At 41.2% G+C, this 17,412-nt stretch overlaps 1 protein-coding gene across 1 annotated transcript; it reads right to left on the bottom strand.

Annotated features, from left to right (window-relative positions):
- Positions 1-1,366: 1,366 nt before the first annotated feature.
- On the bottom strand, positions 1,367-16,562 carry tes (testis derived transcript (3 LIM domains)). Its single transcript, XM_065956937.1, has 7 exons — positions 16,351-16,562; positions 11,028-11,113; positions 9,818-10,379; positions 8,217-9,416; positions 4,275-4,490; positions 3,855-4,013; positions 1,367-2,237 (listed from the first exon to the last, which is right to left on the bottom strand). The coding sequence occupies exons 1-7, from the start codon at positions 16,375-16,377 to the stop codon at positions 2,046-2,048; spliced, it is 2,442 nt and encodes an 813-aa protein (XP_065813009.1). The 5' UTR covers positions 16,378-16,562; the 3' UTR covers positions 1,367-2,045.
- Positions 16,563-17,412: the final 850 nt, after the last annotated feature.

Below are 17,412 nucleotides of genomic sequence, written 5' to 3'. Positions count from 1 at the left end.
GTGCTTGTGAAGAAAAGACACGAACCGTTTAATATGGAGCAGTTTCCATTGTCTATTTGGCACTATAATACCAATAATATATATTATAATAATAATAAGGCAATTATTTGTGTACAATGATTTACGATGATTTTATACTTCTTTTAAGTACACAAGGAAGAACTGTATATTTTGCACTTCATTATGGGTTTCTTCACTTTTTTTTAAAATTAAATATATTGGACAACTTGTATTATTTATTTTACAATTGCTTATACTATTTATGTGTATGTGTTTTATTTGTCCCAGTTGTAGAATAAACTCCAATCTAATACAGTAGCTAGATTTAACTGTAATACAGTGTAAACAGTTCATTGTATAAAATGTAACTCAGTACATTTTAAGCACTTTGTTCAGCCATGTAGCCATACTACGGAGACCCAGAAGTCCCAAAAAGTGATTTTCTTCTCATTATAATTTGTGCACAAGTTATCATCTTGTGTGCATATGTTATTATCATGTGAAACTATTTTTTTCATACAGAATAATATTCTTTCACTGTCACCATTAATAGTCAATCATGATTATTTAAGGTCTGAAATTAATGCATTAGTTTTTTTCAATCACGATTAATCACAGGCTATTTTGTCCCTTTAGAGCCACCGTAGTTAAGGCTCATCAGTGATTCCCTGTAGTCACAGTGATGGAAAAGAACAAAACTGCTGCATCTTTGAACGTCTCATTTCACTTTAAAAAAACTCTCAGCTTGTGAGTCCTAAGTCATATCCACCTCATGACATCAAACATTGAACTTTTTTACCGTTCCTTTGATACATTTTCTGTGGATATGTTAATGTCGTAACCTTTGACCTACCAGAATGGCCCTACTTTATTTCAAAATAAAAGCAGTGTTCAATTCAAACAGAAAGTAAACGACTCGCAGCTTAAGACAGTACAAAACTTCCAAAAGCAAAGCCTAACACTTTTTATTTATAAATGTAAATAGTCGAATGTCAAACATGCGATTAAAAATGTGATTAATCAAGATTAACTTTTGAATTTTAGAGTTCAAAATTTCATTCAAAATTTGAATGATTTGACACCCCTTTATTTATTTTTATTTTTTACTTTTTTTGGACTTTAGGGGCTCCAGACCTTACAGAGGAGACATTACATAAGAAACCCACGTATCTTTATACCACTCGTCATTACACCGCTGACAGCAATAGTTTCTACAGCTGTACCTCATACTCTGATAATCAGTGTATACTGAAAGGTCTCTTACATTATTTTGTTCCAAACTCTATGAATGAAAACACTACTGTTCACTTCATTGAAGTATTTGAAACCAAAAGTTGCTGCTTGAGGCTAAAAGAAAACACTGCAATTGTAGTTTGTGGGCAATTTAATTCCAACCCTCTCAACACTGTGATCATGTTGAATTCCTTAAATCACAGAAATACTGTCGCATAATGATGTGAGGGAAAGGTATGATTATTTCACTTGAGTTGGATCTGACACAGTGCACTGGAGCTAAAACAAACCTGGTTATTATTGCTCATCACGTTGCTGCATCGAGGAGAGTGAAGATCAGTAGTCTCCTGTACGATGGAAGCGATACATATGAAAGAAAGTGTCGATTCTTAAGTGGTTAAATGACCCCAATTACTAATAGACATTATTACTAATAGACATTAGAATTATTAATAGACACTAAATAGTGGATCTCTTTCTCCAACCGATACAAAAAGAATCTCATCAGTAGAAAAACATACAGTGCAAGAAAAGCAACAAAAAGTACTTGTTGAAGACAGACGGCTGATAATAAGGCAGAGGACAAACGGAAATGTAAATAGCAAATAGACTTATCATTATCAATATTATTATTATTATACATCGCTACATTCGAGATATCAGGCACTCTGTATTGCTAACAAAACTACATTATTATATCATCTGCCCTCATCCATCTGCACCAGTGTTTGATTTCCCTGCTCTGGTTCTAGTTGGAGTTCAGTCTGTTCTGGTTTTTACAAGTGGTTGTGTTGGAGAAGATGTTTGGCCCTCTAAGTTATGATTTTCTTCTTGCACTCCACAGAGCAGAAGAGGAAGGCCTTCACCGCCATGAAGCGCTGGCCCGTCAGGCACTTGGAGCAGCCGGAGCACTTGAAGCATTCGGGCTCAGCGTGCCAGTGGTGATCGCCGTAGGAAACCCTCTGGGCCTCGGGCTCCACTTCCTTCTGGCAGGAGGCGCATTTCTGGGGTGACAGGATACAATGATGTCAAGTCACAAAGTCACCTTTTTACATCTCTGTATTTGTCTACTTCCTTTTCATAGTGCTTTATGAACAGATTTTGATTTTTGTAATTAACTTCTCTTAAGTAAATAGATGAAAAAAAAAAAGGACAAACAAGATACAAAGAGCATATCAAACGCAGTGGGACTGTAAAATATAACAAATACTGGAATGTGGTGTTTTCTACAAAACGTTTTTTGAGTACTGCTAATTGTGGAAAATTGTTTTTCTGAAAAATAAGATTAAAAAGCTTAAAATGTTTGGTCCTTAAAAAGAATTAATAAGTAAAAATGTCTTCTTATTTTTGCCCAGAAATTAGTGAGACATAACAGAAAAATCAACTTGAAAATGATTTTAAATCCCGGTGTAAGTACTTAAATTGAGCACGTAGTTCTTCATACAGTTAGAAGAGAAACAGTCAGAAGTGAAGGTTAGTATCAGGTTACATCAAACCTGTGGCGTTGCGGGGGATTATGTTGGGTAAATCATGTAAGCACATGCAGAGTGCTTCACATTCTTGACTTTGGGTGGCCAGTGTTCATTTACAGCTATTCTTAACTTTGACTTTTATCATGATGTTCCTCTTCAATGTGTGTGTGTGACTTGGTTTTTTTAAGGTTTATTTTTAGGCTTTTTATGTCTTCATTTTAGAGTTAGGACAGTTGATAAGAGTCTGAAATCAGGGACAGAGAGAGAGTAGCCACAGGTCGGATTTGAACCTGGGCCGCCCGCTTCGAGGACTTCAGTCTCAGTACATGGTGGGTGCCCGCTAACTACTTGGCGCCACTGGTGAGACCCTTTTTTGCAAGAAGAACATGTCATATACAGCATTGCTCCAAATAATGATGACTGTTGTTCTTCTCAGACGATACCACTGGGAGGCAACAACATGAAGTCACGGCTTAAAGTCAGAAAGGATCTAGATCTACATGAGGTCATTTCTTCTCAAAACAGCAAAGTTTAGGAGCTGCGTGGGCCCTCAATCAAGATAACCAGCAACAAAGTAAATGTCCTTTTTTGTATTTACACACACACACACACACACACACACACACATACTGTATAAACTATGTACTTTTTTTTCTCTCAACATATTCAGTACTTTTGTTGTACACTACTGTTTAAATATGTTTTGGGCGGATGACTCTAACGTATGACTAACATGAATACTTCCATGACCTGTGCTCCCTGATGAACGCTCTGATGAGCTGAAATGTGTCACTGTGCCACACAATTTTAGCTTCATAAAGGCTTTTGAACGTTTGTAAAGTAACAGAGTGCCTCAGATACCTTTTTGTGTTTGCCTACTTCACTCGAGTTGATTGTTTCACTCAAGCGATAAACACATCTCCCCTGTTGTTTTCAAGGTATCTACCTTTATTTGAACCAAACATAGTCACATATCACTCTCAGGTCACAACAGAACTTGCATATTTGGGCTTCTGTCGTGATTTTCAATGAGATGGGTGCCATGAAGGTCCAAAAAAACCTAAATTGTAGTTTGCAAAAACAGCCTCGCAAAAAGGGGAACCCTGGAATGTCAAGTGTTGAAACAAACAGAGAGAAAGTGCGTCTCACCGCAGCGTAGTTCTTCATGTAGCACGGCTTGCAGACGGGCTTGTCGTTCTCCATGACGTACGTCTCTCCAGCCAGGATGCAATCACAGTCAAAGCAGCAGAAGTGCTTCAGATGCCAGTTCTGTCCCTCTGCCTGAGTGTACTCATTACTGAAGATCAGCTGTGGACACACACACCCAATAAAATGTTGATTGAAAATTGCTACAGCCTGGTTCAAGGTTCCCTCGTGTGTAGCATTCAGGGACAAATGAAAAATGAAGAATAAATGAACCTTGGAAACCTCAGAGGAATTGATGCATGCATGATTAGTTTCCATTCAGCTTCCAAAATCAGACAATATTTATGTCTAAATTAAAATATCACAAAATACTAATAGCTCACAAAACTCTGAAATGCTTGATATGTTCATGTCCTCTCTCACCTCATCACAGCCTCCACAGCGCGGCTTCTCGCTGTCCCCGTAGTGGCGTCCACAGTACAGCTTGCCTTTTTTCCAGAAGTAGATCATGTCCACTAGAAGCTCGTTGCAGGTACAGCAGACGAAGCACGCTGGGTGCCACAGCTTGTCGTAGCCGGCGCGCTCAGCGTACACAGCTGGCTCGCCCCGACCCATCGGCTGCTGGCATTGACGGCAGGACTACGTAAGAAAGACAGAGATGGTTAGTTTGATGGTGAATCTGATGTAAGGGCCCATCTCTGTCAGCACTTTGACACGTGGATGTAATGTTCTTAAACTTTCCATTAAAGATCACATATTATACACATTTCCAAAGAGTTTAAATATGTCTCAGAGCTCCCCAAAACATGTCTATGAAGTTTATTTTTATAAATACACTCAAATCCTGTATTTGATCATGTCTATAAACCCCTCTATTTGAGCCCTGCTCAGAACAGGCTGTTTCTGTAGCTTTAAATGCAAATGAGGAGTGTCTGACCACGCCCCCTCTGGAAGGGCTTGGTTGGCCTAGGGCTTACTTTCACCATGCTCGATTTTTTACAGTGAGAAGGCAGACTAAGAGGGCTGAACAGACACCTAGTTGTGGGAGTGTCATCCACCTGGGGGAGGGGTTACTGCCCTTTGTGATGTCACAAAGGAAAAATCTTCAAACGGCCTTTAAGCACACATTTTCTGAAAAGTGGAGCAGGCCAAAGATGGAGGATTGGACTTCACTCATAATTGGGGGGTTTGTAGACAGACTAGGGACATAAGAGTTTTAGAAAACCATTGCAAAGTGTATTTTACATAATATGTTACATTTAATGTCAAGCTGATTCTCTTAATTTTGTTTAGTTTCATTAAAAAGTTTGCAACCTGGGATCCATTACTGATTGATCATAAATAAGGTTTTAATTCTCCCATTGTTGATGAAATGGTGATCAAATATGTCTTCAGAGTAAGTCTATTGTCAGATTGGAGAAGATGCGACCATGGTATGTTTAACAAATCAAAACTCTGGGGCACATTGAAAATAAAAGTTTTTTTCAGCGTGCCACAGAGTTTTGATTTTTTTAAATCATGGTATGTTTCTGCAACCATGCGCACCTATATACTGTGGATGGGGTACCCTGTTGGCCCTTTAGATTAATCATTATATTTTTTGTCAAATCATTTCATTCATAGATTGTTTCAGCCCTCATTTGTTCTCATATTTGCCTTGATTGTTATTCAGGTCTCTTATTTATGACACAGTGCATGTATTATATAGATGAATACATTGTGTGAGAGCAGTCAGTTGCATCCTGTCCCCAAACATTTTTTCTTTCATCCCCTTCAGTCATAACAAAGAATTATGACATCCTTCCAGAACTTTTCAGCAGATTTACACAATGACCAATCTCCTCCTCTTTGAGTCCATTTCAAAGTCAAGTTCATCTCCTGTGAACTGAATTGAAGGTTATTTTACTTGGAAACATGTGCTTGGACTTCTTGTCCTGAACAACTCCCTGCATGGTGGAGAATGGCACATTTTACTGCTTTGAATGGATGGAAAGGCTCACTGTGACCTGACCCTGGTGCTGTTAATTAAGAAGAGATGACTGCTGTTGGAGTTCAGGTGAAGGTAGAGATACGTTAATATAAAGCTGTTAAAGACACTCTCTGCCAGGAGGGAAGGGGGGTAGACTAGATTTTGTGCAGCCATGAACACTGAGAGGAAAGATGAGGAGGGAGGAAGCAAAAAGAGCGAGAACAACAAAATAAAAAATAACTTAAGTGTAAATACAATTAAGATATCACACACTGAAGTAGATGCTGGTTTATGTCCTCTTGATTCTTGCATAACTACTGCTGATCATTGCTTCAATATGAAGAGCCTTCTTTAGACACGGGCCACAGAAACACTTAAATCAGGAAGAAATCAGCGGGCTCCATACAGTGAAAGTTAGCCGCTTGCATGTGGGAATGATGATATCTTTAAATAAACTACATTGGTGACTTATGACACATAATTACACCAACGTTCATCATCGTGTGCAATGAAGCCCGAGTTAAAGGTAGTCTTATGTCGCCCTCCAGTGTCCTGACTGTGACCTACACTCATTTTTGTTTTGTTACTGAAAGTAATGTACTGAAAAAAATGCATACAACTATTTAAACACTGGTACTTGTCTGGTTTCACATTTACTTTCACTGAATTCAACCTTTGAATTTCCTTACACTCTGAGGAATCACTTCAATGTATGGGGACCTCCCCAAGCAGGGGCTGGATAAATGTGAAGAGATATTGGATGACTGTTGGTTGAAGAAGGTTGTAAATGTTTTTGTACAATGAGGACAGTGTGATGGAGTTTACTTGCAATGTTAGTTAAAAATATAAAATTAAAAAAATTAACCTTATGTTGGGAGTCCAGGAGTTCTATTTGAGTTACCTTGAATAAAACAGGTTTTGACCTTATTTGATTATTATCAAAATCATACTGAAGTTTAATATTTGGTATCATTTCATCTTCAAATAACTCCAGTTATCATCCAGTCACATAAATGAATAAATAAATAAATAAATGTGTTTGGTCAGAGAAAATGAGTCATTTCCCTCTAGTAGTTTCAGTCCTGATTTGACATTTTGTAAAACATTTTTACAGATTTGGAACTTGTGGAGAAAACATAGCAGTTTGAGCTTTAAGAGCACTGCATAATGAAAACAACAAGTCAACGTTCCATCTATGAAGGCTGCAGGGGAACCACTGGTTCAGTTTACCTCACAGCATCACTTTGCACCACAGCCAACATTTTAGAAACAACGTCCTGGCTTAGCACTTCAGGGCTAATCTTTAGCTTAATGATTCAAATGGTTTTTTTTATATGTTAGCAAATCACAAACATGTGTCCTATAAAACTTTAGACCTGGATTACTTTGCTGTGACTTAACAGCTATTATCCCTGAAATGCACAAAATGTACTTTGGAGATAGAAGTGGTGACTTTTTTTTTCCCTCTTCATTGTGCTTCTTCCTTTCACAGCCAGATAGAAACGACTAAGTGCCAACTGAATGTATGGTCACATGACGAGGAAATGGAAATAGTTGCCTAGAAACAGCTGGTGCGTCAACTTACCCACTGGCTCATCTCACCCTACTCTTCCCTACTCTGCACTTAACATTGAGTCATTCATAACTTTAATAACTAAAAAAAGAAGGAAAACTCTGAACTGTACAAATGTGTTGTCCATGTTATGGTACAGCAAATGTATTTTAACAATTTAGACCGTGCTCTCATGCTTTTTAGGAGCAGCTTTTGGAGAATAATATGACTGAAGATCATTTTAAAACACATGATATCAAATAGTATCGCAGTATCAAAGTTTTGACATTCTCATTATGAGCCCACTATAGTTACAGTACCCTCTGTGGAAAGAAGGGCCGGATGTCTGCTATTATGGGAGCTCGCGCCTGTTCTTCACACTTAGGGAGTGTCTGTGTCAACTTGACACTTTTCTAGCTACTACTTTGCAGTCAAAACCATTTTCATGAGTTGTGTCCTTGAAATATATAGTACATAGAGTACATTCAACCAGAATGAGAGGGTGGAAAAGAAATGAAGACGTCACATTTTCCTTCTCGCTGGACATAACTCTTTTCAGACCAGATCCTTGGATACTAACTCCACACACAAGTGCTCTATTATGAAAACTGCAGTGAAAGAGGCTGAGCAAATTATGACATTAAGGCTGGGGAAAATGTGTGCAATCAGCGATGATGATACAAGATATTCGTACACTTTCCATACAAGTGCATTACAATAAATATACTTGTCTAGTATTGTCGACAGGGTTTTGATCCACTAATCTGGCCTGGATGCCAGTAAAGTGTAAATGTGGAGGAGAATGACAAACAGGTAGAATGAGAAATGAATATAATGTACTTACAAAGGCCTGTTGTGGTAGTCCAGCTTGCTGAGTTCCAGGGACCCCCATTGCTCCAGCTGTGGCAGTGGTACCCACAGCTCCTTCTGCTGGTCCAAATCCAAAAGATTGTCCAGTAGCAGGGTCTGAAAGTGCACCGCCAGCACCAGGTCCTGCTCCAGGTCCAACACCAGCTCCAACTCCATAGCCAGCTCCAGGTCCATAGCCAGGTCCAGCTCCAGCTCCAGCTCCAGGTCCATAGCCAGCTCCAGGTCCATAGCCAGCTCCAGCTCCAGCTCCAGCTCCAGGTCCATAGCCAGCTCCAGGTCCCGCTCCAGCTCCAGGTCCATAGCCAGGTCCAGCTCCAGCTCCAACTCCAGGTCCATAGCCAGGTCCAGCTCCAGCTCCAGCTCCAGGTCCATAGCCAGCTCCAGCTCCAGGTCCAGCTCCAGCTCCAGGTCCATAGCCAGCTCCAGCTCCAGCTCCAGCTCCAGGTCCATAGTGAGCTCCAGCTCCAGCTCCAGGTCCATAGCCAGCTCCAGCTCCAGCTCCAGCTCCAGCTCCAGGTCCATAGCCAGCTCCAGCTCCAGCTCCAGCTCCAGGTCCGTAGCCAGCTCCAGCTCCAGCTCCAGCTCCAGGTCCATAGCCAGCTCCAGCTCCAGGTCCATAACCGGCTCCAGCTCCAGCTCCAGCTCCAGCTCCAGCCGTGCTACCACCAGCTCCAGGTCCAAAACCTGCACCGACCCCTGACCCAGCCATAGGTCCCACACCAGGCCCTGTAGCCCCTGCACCCCCAGCTCCAGGTCCAAAACCTGCACCGACACCTGCCCCAGCCATAGGCCCCACACCAGGCCCTCCAGCCCCAGCACCCTGTCTATAGCCAGCCCCCCCAACTCCACCACCGGCACTAACACCTGCTACAGTTGCACCAACCCCTGCCCCTCCAGCCCCAAGTGCCCCTCCAGCCCCACCCTGTCCTTGTGCCTGAATCAGAGCCATCTCTTCAGGCAGCATGACGTCTGCCACCCCAAGGGCCTCGTCCTTGTACTTGCGGACAAACTGCTGCATTAGTTTGACCTCCGCGGGGGTCAGCTCGTGGCACTTGGACGGGTCCTGGTCGTGCTCGGGCAGCTGGCAGGCCATTTGCTGTCTGCGATAGGCAGCTCCCTCTGTGCCGGCCACCGGACGTTTCTCTGCTGGCAGCAGCTGGATGTAACGCACCGCCTGGAAGTCAGATGAGAAATAAGAAGAATTGTTTTGCTGTGAGAGGGTAAAGAAAGATTGTGTGAAGGACAGAGATGCGAACGACCAATCAGTAAGAGAGTAGGGGGGAAATTGTTGTAAAAAAAAAAGATGTAGAGGCTTGTGGTTGGATAGACATGCAAAACAAGTCCTACAGAAACAGGACTAGACTAAACAAATAGATAGAAGACTTACAAAGCTTACAAAGTCCAAATGGGAGATGAGTCAAATGGCACAAGTTGTTTGCAAGGCATCTCCCTTAACAATCATTTACTTTCATTTTGAGTTAAACAAATGGATTAAATTGGCTTTAATTGGGAGCCTTTTGATAAATCAATATTGAAAACAAACAAACTCTTGATCACTTGAGTTTGAACTCTTACCAGATACTTATTGGCCACTGGAGGAGCCCATTCGTAGGTGACAGATGTCATTGGCACGTCTTTGGGGACTGGGACAGCATTGGCTGATGTGGCACTCACAGAAACCGGCACTTTGTTGGCCCTGACAGCAGTGACGCCGACTGGTACTGGCCTAATTGGTGCCTGACCTTGAGCGTAACCTGGAGCCTGACCTGGTGTTTGGCTTGGAGCGGGAGCCTGAGCACCACTGGCCGCTGTACGTGCAGCAGCTCCGGCAGCTCCGGCAGCTCCGACAGCTCCGGCAGCTCCGGCAGCTCCGGCAGGCTGTACAGACCCGGCTGCTGCAGAGGGGGGCAGAATGGTGGGAAAAGCACTTGGCGGTACAGCATAAGCAGTGGAGGCACTGGGCAGAGTGATGGTCACCATGTTGCCTTTGTAGCTGGGGAGGCCGTCCTTTTTCAGCTTGGCGATGAGGCCGGTGTACTTTGTGTCCTCGAACAGCTTCCCCACCTTCTTGTTCTCCTCCGAGTTCATCTGCACGTTGTGCTCTGTGAGGCCACATTTACAGTTTCTGCAGATTTTTCTGCAGAGGAACGAAAAGCATTCAGGATATTTTAGAGATTTATTGACATTTTTCACAGAGCCAGAGAGAAAGCTTGCTTTACTTTGGTTGAGTGTGTATGTGTTGGATATTTACATTGTCTTGTGTTATAAAAGTGAAACCCTAACAATTGATTGAATACACAGATGCTTGTTTCAGTGTGGAACAATGTCTCTACTTTTCTGGAATGCGATGAATAAAACTGTGCTCTCTTAAGGCACATTGCATTTAAAATTTTTTAAATGTTCTAACCTTACATACACTGCTGTATCAATACAACAAGCTCAGTGTTGAACTCAAAAACCTGCACTTTGACATGTCTCAACACAACTTGCTCATATTTGTAGAGTAACTCTGACTTTATTTATGACTGCCAGGCATGCTTCAGCGTGCCCCTCCTGCTTCATGAGGCTGCTCCAAAGATTTCTCTCAGCAGAGTGAAGCTCGGGTGAACTTTTGCAATACGATAAGCGTCAATGTTCTGCAGAGCTCTGGATGCTCTTTGACCGCAGTTTGTGCTAAATAATTGTCCCTAGTCTAGACAGAGGAGGTGTGGAATCGAGGCTGACCCTGCACTGTCACACTTGTTCCTCTGATGGTTCTAAGCTGCTTGACAGAAGCTGTACAAACCTCCAGAAGTGCAGCTCGAAGCCTTCACACTTGTCCTTGCATTTCAGACAGGCCGCCCCAGCGCCAAACTCGTGTCCGAGGGTCATCTGTAAACAGAAAACAGAAGAGAGAGAGATTACTTAAGATATCACAGTTTGTGTTAGATGCTTAAGCACTAAAAGGGAATGATCAGTTTCCTAGAGGCAGACAAGTAATGGAGACAACAAATTAATACTATCATGACTCCTCGATAATCTTAGAGGTGTTAAGAATTAATAAATAATCTGTGCGCTGTTGACACGATGGATATGCATCGCTACACCTCTATCTAGATGATTTTAACATGTGACCATAAACTAAAAAGGAAAATGTTTACTGAGGGAATAAACTGAGTGAGAAGGAAGTTCAATTACTCATTTTCGTCTACACAATCTTACTTCTTTTGCAACCCTTTAAATTGCCCCCTGCTGGCCGTTACAAAAATGCAAGTGTTTAGGCAATTCTGCATTAGTTCCACTTTTGCAACCAGATGGACGTCCTCTTCTTGAATACAGTCTCAGTTTAGCGGAAAAAAAGCATCTTTTAAAGTCACTTTAACCCCTATTATCAGGGTTGAGATGATTTCTGATGTTGCCTTTGAAATATCTGGCAACATTGCTCCTAAATTCTCGTTGCTTAAAATCAGTTATTTTGTTTTTTTTAACATCTTCTCGGAATGTGACTCTGCGCTGCACTTCTCTTCCAGTCGTCTTCATCCTTCCCTTTGCTTCAGCAGCAAACAATGCCCCTTTCAGCCTTAAGCCATTACTGCTGTTTATGACCATATATGGGCAACTGTTCAATGACGTTAAAAAGCCCTGTGGGATCCCAGCAGGCAGCTCCTTTGTCAGAGGATGTTTTTGACCCAAAAGACTCTCACTACCATGGAATGCAGACAGCAACTCCTGCTTTGTACAGCGGGGCCAAGATGACAATATTTCTGCATCCATTAAACCAGTGAGACTTTCCTCCCACAGCAGCCGTTGAGGAGCAGAAGAAAAGATTTTTAACATGATTAAAGTGGAAAATACAGCAGTGGATCTCAGAGAAGCTCCAGACAAAGACGCAACTTGAGATTCTTAAACTATCACTTTTAGCTTTAGCTATGGAAAACAAACAAGACAAACTTTCATTCTTGCATGTTGTCTCAACTCATTTTAAGAACTTTGCCCGTATGAAACTGCACAATCAAACATTTTTCAATAAACTTGAGTTCTAACCAGACAAAGTATTCAACAACAAACTTCTGTACCTAAAAGGTCTTTGATGGAGTTCTACCATCACTTATCTCAGGGCGTTTTCTCATTATGCACAATTGGTTCGTACCATACCCAAGCATTGCTCCCCCCCCGCCCTCTCCCCCGCTGGTCTGCATTGACATTATAACATTGTTCCGTGCTCGAGTACCCTTGCGTATTATGTCTACAGTCTGATACAGTAGGTGGCGGTATGCACAAGGTTGCAGGAAGAAGGAGCAACCGTGGCAACCACTAACTGGCTATCTCCATGCCGCTAACTGTTGAGGCTTTTTGTTATTTCTGAGTTGTTTGAGCATGGTTGCATTCATATCTCCGTACTCGAGTACACATAAATCATGCCCAAGACGACCTCTATACAAGCAGACTCGGGCCTTGTACCCGAGTACGGTACGTTTGTGTTCACACTGATCGAATTACCCAGACTTTAGGGTCAAGTTAACTAGGATCCGCACCCGGATCCCTAGTTTGAAACCACCCTCAGAGTTCAGACAGAGCTACACATTTGCACTGCATTGTAAAGTTTGTGATGAGCTCGTTTCAGAGAATGTACTGAGTTTACTTTGAGACACTCGGCATGAAATAAAACCTCAAAAAATAAGTGAAGGGGTTTAAAGCAGTCCAAACGAAGTGCTCCCGGCTGGTGGAGGATTCAATATTTATCTCGAGCACAGTGAGGGCGACATTTCTGGCAGAGGTCACTGGAGTGTGTGTCAGTTTGAACCCTGTTTTACAGACTCGTTGGAAGTTAATGTTGATCGGTGACGTTCTGTTATGACTACACAAACTAGGCTAATAAATTCTGGTGACAAACTCTGCAGAGAGGTCATTCAGACACAAAGAAAGAAGACCCAGTACAGGCCTCTGAGTCATCTTCATGAGTCATCTTGTTGCAGCAGTTAGTGGCAGCTGTAATGACAGGAGTCACTGGCTATGGAGCCTTTTCAATGTCAGCAGACCACCTGCTTCTTAGACCACAGCATGTTGTTACATCAAAATAAATGCTGTAAAGCTTCAAATAAAAGATTTCCCCAATTGAAGACCCAGATCCTTTAACTAGCCTGGTGTTGCTGCATGTTTTGATAAATTAAAGTAGGCCTTCATAAGAGGCCCTGACGCCTAGTTTGTGGATCAAACGTAAAAAGAAAAAGCAGCACGGCAAGAAAATTAAACATAAACTACAACATCTGTTCAAGAACGACAGAATAATGCTCGTTATGTGTAAAGGCCGTGAAGCAGGTCTGCATGCAGTTTTTTTTTTTTCTTTTTAAATGAACGATATATTTAATTTGTTTATTGATATCCTAATTTTGCACACAGATACATTGTATTTCTGGTGTTTATTCACAATTTTATCGTCTTTCCCATCAATGGCTTGCACAAGTTTTGTTTGAAAATAATTAAAAGGCCCATCTTATGTTCAAGCCTGTCCAACATAAAGGCAACGTCGTTTTATAGTAGGTTTAGTACAGGTAGATATCGATATCTGGAAGAGAAAAAACCCACTACCGTTAACCTGCTGATATCTTTATCTGATGGATGTTCAATCTGTAGAGATAGACAGATATAAACATTTTTTGCATTAATCCCTCAAATGCAGTTATCGAACACTTGTGAAAAAGATTTATAATGAAAACAAGATGGTCACTAAACTGGAAAGTAACTGCACATGTTCGTGCGCCACTGCTTGACACTCTGGAGAGTGATAATGCTTGTTGTAATCCATAAAGCGCCCTCTGCTGGTGACAGCCAGAAAGAGTAATAATTCAACAATAATCAAAATGAAATGCTATTTGACTGGTGAATAAATATTGTAATATCTGCGATATAATTAGCCCATACTGATAGTCTCAGAGTATGCTAATATCGGCTGGTCAACTAATCGGTCGGGCTCTATTTTATCGACTGGCTATCAGTAGAAGTTTTAACGGTATTCGAAAAGTTGAAAACAAACTGAATGATTATTTTAGTTGTTTTGAATATAATCTTCAATGTTTTAGTTCTAATGCAGAGCAGCAACATGCCTGAATAACAGAGGCAAGTAAAAGGTCAACAGTTTAGCTTCATAGCACTTCCCTACATGACACTGTAGCAGTGGTTTCACAACACTGTTGATCAATACAACTAAAATACACTCTGCTGTGCAACGATTCCTTCTTTTAAGAATGTAGAGGGTTGAAGATGATGAATGTATTCAGCCATTTAATATGTTGAACTAGTTTCAGCTTCCACCCACCCATCTGTCTGAAGTTCATATCTATCATCGCTTTCAAATGAAGGACTAAGTAACTGCAGCCATGATGAAAGTAGCTCAAAGATGTAAACACCCTCAAACTAAACAATGGTATAAGTGAGTCTACATTCAACAGAAAGAGACTTCTCTCGGATTACGTTCATCCTCTAATTGTTTGTGGTGCGACCTCCCTTCGTGTTTCTCTGCAGACCTTGAGATTATCTCTAGTCCCTTTATGAAAAGGAAGGGTTTGGATGTGTTTGCTGAATTTGAAAACATTCTCTTACAATTCATCAAGCAGGCAATCAGCCATTTAGTGCAGTATTTTGTTGTTATCTGGAGACAGTTTTCTGTCTTGTTTTTTTCGCTCCATTTGACACTTTCGACAGCTCAATGATTTATCACTTAGAAATCTCAAATGTATTTCAGCAAGAGGAGGATTACGCCACTCTGCTCTGTTGAAAACTCTTCCTCAGATATGATGCTTGTGGCAATTTCAGCAACCAGTGAGGTGTTTAGACAAGAGCATGACTCAGTCAAGAGTCTCAGAGTTGGATCACCAACAGAAACTGAATTACGGTGATTACAGACGATTTGCCCGTACACAGTGTGCTCATAGTCACAATTTATTACTTCAACTGGTTCTTTTATTTCGGGAGATGGCATGAGCGTAATTGAGGATAATATGACCTTAACACACAGGTTGGTGTTCCTTGAAAAGGGCAGTAATTACAGAAACCCTTTCGCTGATCAAGGCGACCTGCAGCCGCTGCAGCCAGAAACCCTGCAGAGGCTGATGACTTATCTCCTCCAGGGATTAAAAGCAGATGTCAGACCGGGTCTGTCTGGGTCACCCAGCTGCTCAGACCCACTTTAAGGCAGGAGTACTGACTGTAAATACTATATGAAATAAGTTTCCTTTCAAGATGAATTAATGTCAGAAAAATGTTGGCTGATAAAGTCCATCACTCTGGCAATCTGAGCAATCTGAAGATGCTCCATGAGCCGTCATCCATGACAACTGACCTATTTATCCTCATAGAAGTCTACTTGAAACATTTGTAGTCTTTTTTACCTTCTTAGAGAGCAGGTAAAAGATTTTTTTTGCATGTTTCACATACAGGGAATAAATGTGCAACCTCGCTAACTTCTGGCATGCAAATGTTTTCATAGCCTACAATAACTGTGTGAAAGCAAATAGTCCACGGGTTATGAGTGGAACAAAGCAGAGCAGAAGGAATGCAATGAATGTAAAACTTCCATTAAACACAGCGTGTGCCCTACAATGATGCTCTTCTGTAATTCACCCTCAGATCTCAACTTCATAAAGATCCATACAAATGTTCAAGTCCGCTCTAAATTGAAATCCACGTCCGGTGTTACGGTTTAAAGAGGGACCACTTTCATCCCAACCAATAATCGACCTTGTTTAGAAGTTTTACTGAAGATATACCAGATGAGTAGTAGTAGTACGCAGTAAAACCTAAAACCAATTTAACCATTTCCTGTGAGTCTCAATGACCCTCCCTCCCTGTCCGAACATATCAACGAACCATTTAAAAGTTTGAATGCTGAACTCTACACAGGAATAGCAGCACTAGTCTAGGCTACAATTAGGTCAGTTCTACAATTAGGCTATATGCCACTTTCACTTTATTTTCGTATCAAGAATTTAAAAACAACAGTAGAGTAATAGGTCTGTCAATAGTAGGCTACTTGAACTTGTGTCGCCACCTGCCCCCGTGTTCAACACACCTTTTCAGGGCGTTCCCCGGTCAGTCTGAGACAGGGGGGAACACCAGGAGGGAAATCTTACCTTCTTTACTTCCTTCTCTATCTCCATGTTTGAGTCTGTGTGTGTGTGTGTGTCGGTTCAGAAGAGGTGAACAAAAGAACTGCAGCTGTAAAATCCGTCAAATCCAGGAACAGACAAAAAAACGAGTAAGACAACATAAAACCGCAACCCGGTTCACTCCTCCGTCCACTTTTCGTTCACTCCTCGTCGGAGGTCCTGCTCCGCACCGTGACAAGGTCAACAGACTGAAGTAAAGGATTTCCGGTGGGAGCTTTCAAAATAAAAGCTCTTACGTGGAAGAGCTGTCCAGACGAAGTAGGCTAACTTCTTAATTAACGAGTCAATGCAAACAAATTTAGAACAACATGTAATAACCCCCCCCCCCCCCCAAAAAAAACAATATGTTTAGCATCAGACAAAAACAAAATATGAAAGATTAAAAAAAAAAAAAAATGCATTAAATAGCCTACGCCAAATATCAATATTTGAAAGGCATTTTAATAAGTAGGTCTACATCCCAATTCAAATGAAATGTACACAAATTAAGTATGGTGTAAATGTTAATTAAAAGCCAATTTTCCAATTAGATGAAGGCATTAATGGTAAACCTTTCAAAAAGGATATTTTTTGCTGAAATAATGTATCATGTAGCCTAGATGGATGTTAACACTTTATTACAGTGTGCAGATTTGAATATATGCTACATACAAGTATTTTACAAGTTCACTCATACCCATAGTCTTCTAATTGATGCAAAAATCTTCAAGTCTTTGCAGTATCCCACACTCTTCAATGGGTTGTGATAAACTCACCAAAAAACGAAACAAAAAACAAAAAACAAAAAGTAAATTAGTTTGAAGAAAACATTATATCTACCATAACATAATTTGGTGTCGTGAAACAGTTGCGCTTTAGTTATACACTTTATTGTGAAGATAACTTTTCCTTAATTCCGTATTCCTGTTTGTGTTTTCTGTCCAGCTTGACGTTGCTTTCACTCTCGCTCACTTTTCATTGATTTACGAGGCGACACTTCCGCTTTGATAGAGTTTCCTGTCGACCAATAGAAATAGAGAATGTGGG

Source organism: Labrus bergylta, chromosome 7, assembly GCF_963930695.1.
Source record: "Labrus bergylta chromosome 7, fLabBer1.1, whole genome shotgun sequence".
Classification (NCBI taxonomy): domain Eukaryota; kingdom Metazoa; phylum Chordata; class Actinopteri; order Labriformes; family Labridae; genus Labrus; species Labrus bergylta.
This window is presented reverse-complemented; position numbering and strand designations above follow the sequence as displayed.

Excerpts from the sequence above, each read along its gene's own strand:
- tes (XM_065956937.1), bottom strand. The coding sequence starts at position 16,377 with ATGGAGATAGAGAAGGAAGTAAAGAAG. Across the intron at positions 10,380-11,027 it reads TTCGAGCTGCACTTCTGGAG|AAAAATCTGCAGAAACTGTA; the intron begins GTTTGTACAGCT and ends GTTCCTCTGCAG. Across the intron at positions 4,014-4,274 it reads GCTGTGGAGGCTGTGATGAG|CTGATCTTCAGTAATGAGTA; the intron begins GTGAGAGAGGAC and ends GTGTGTCCACAG.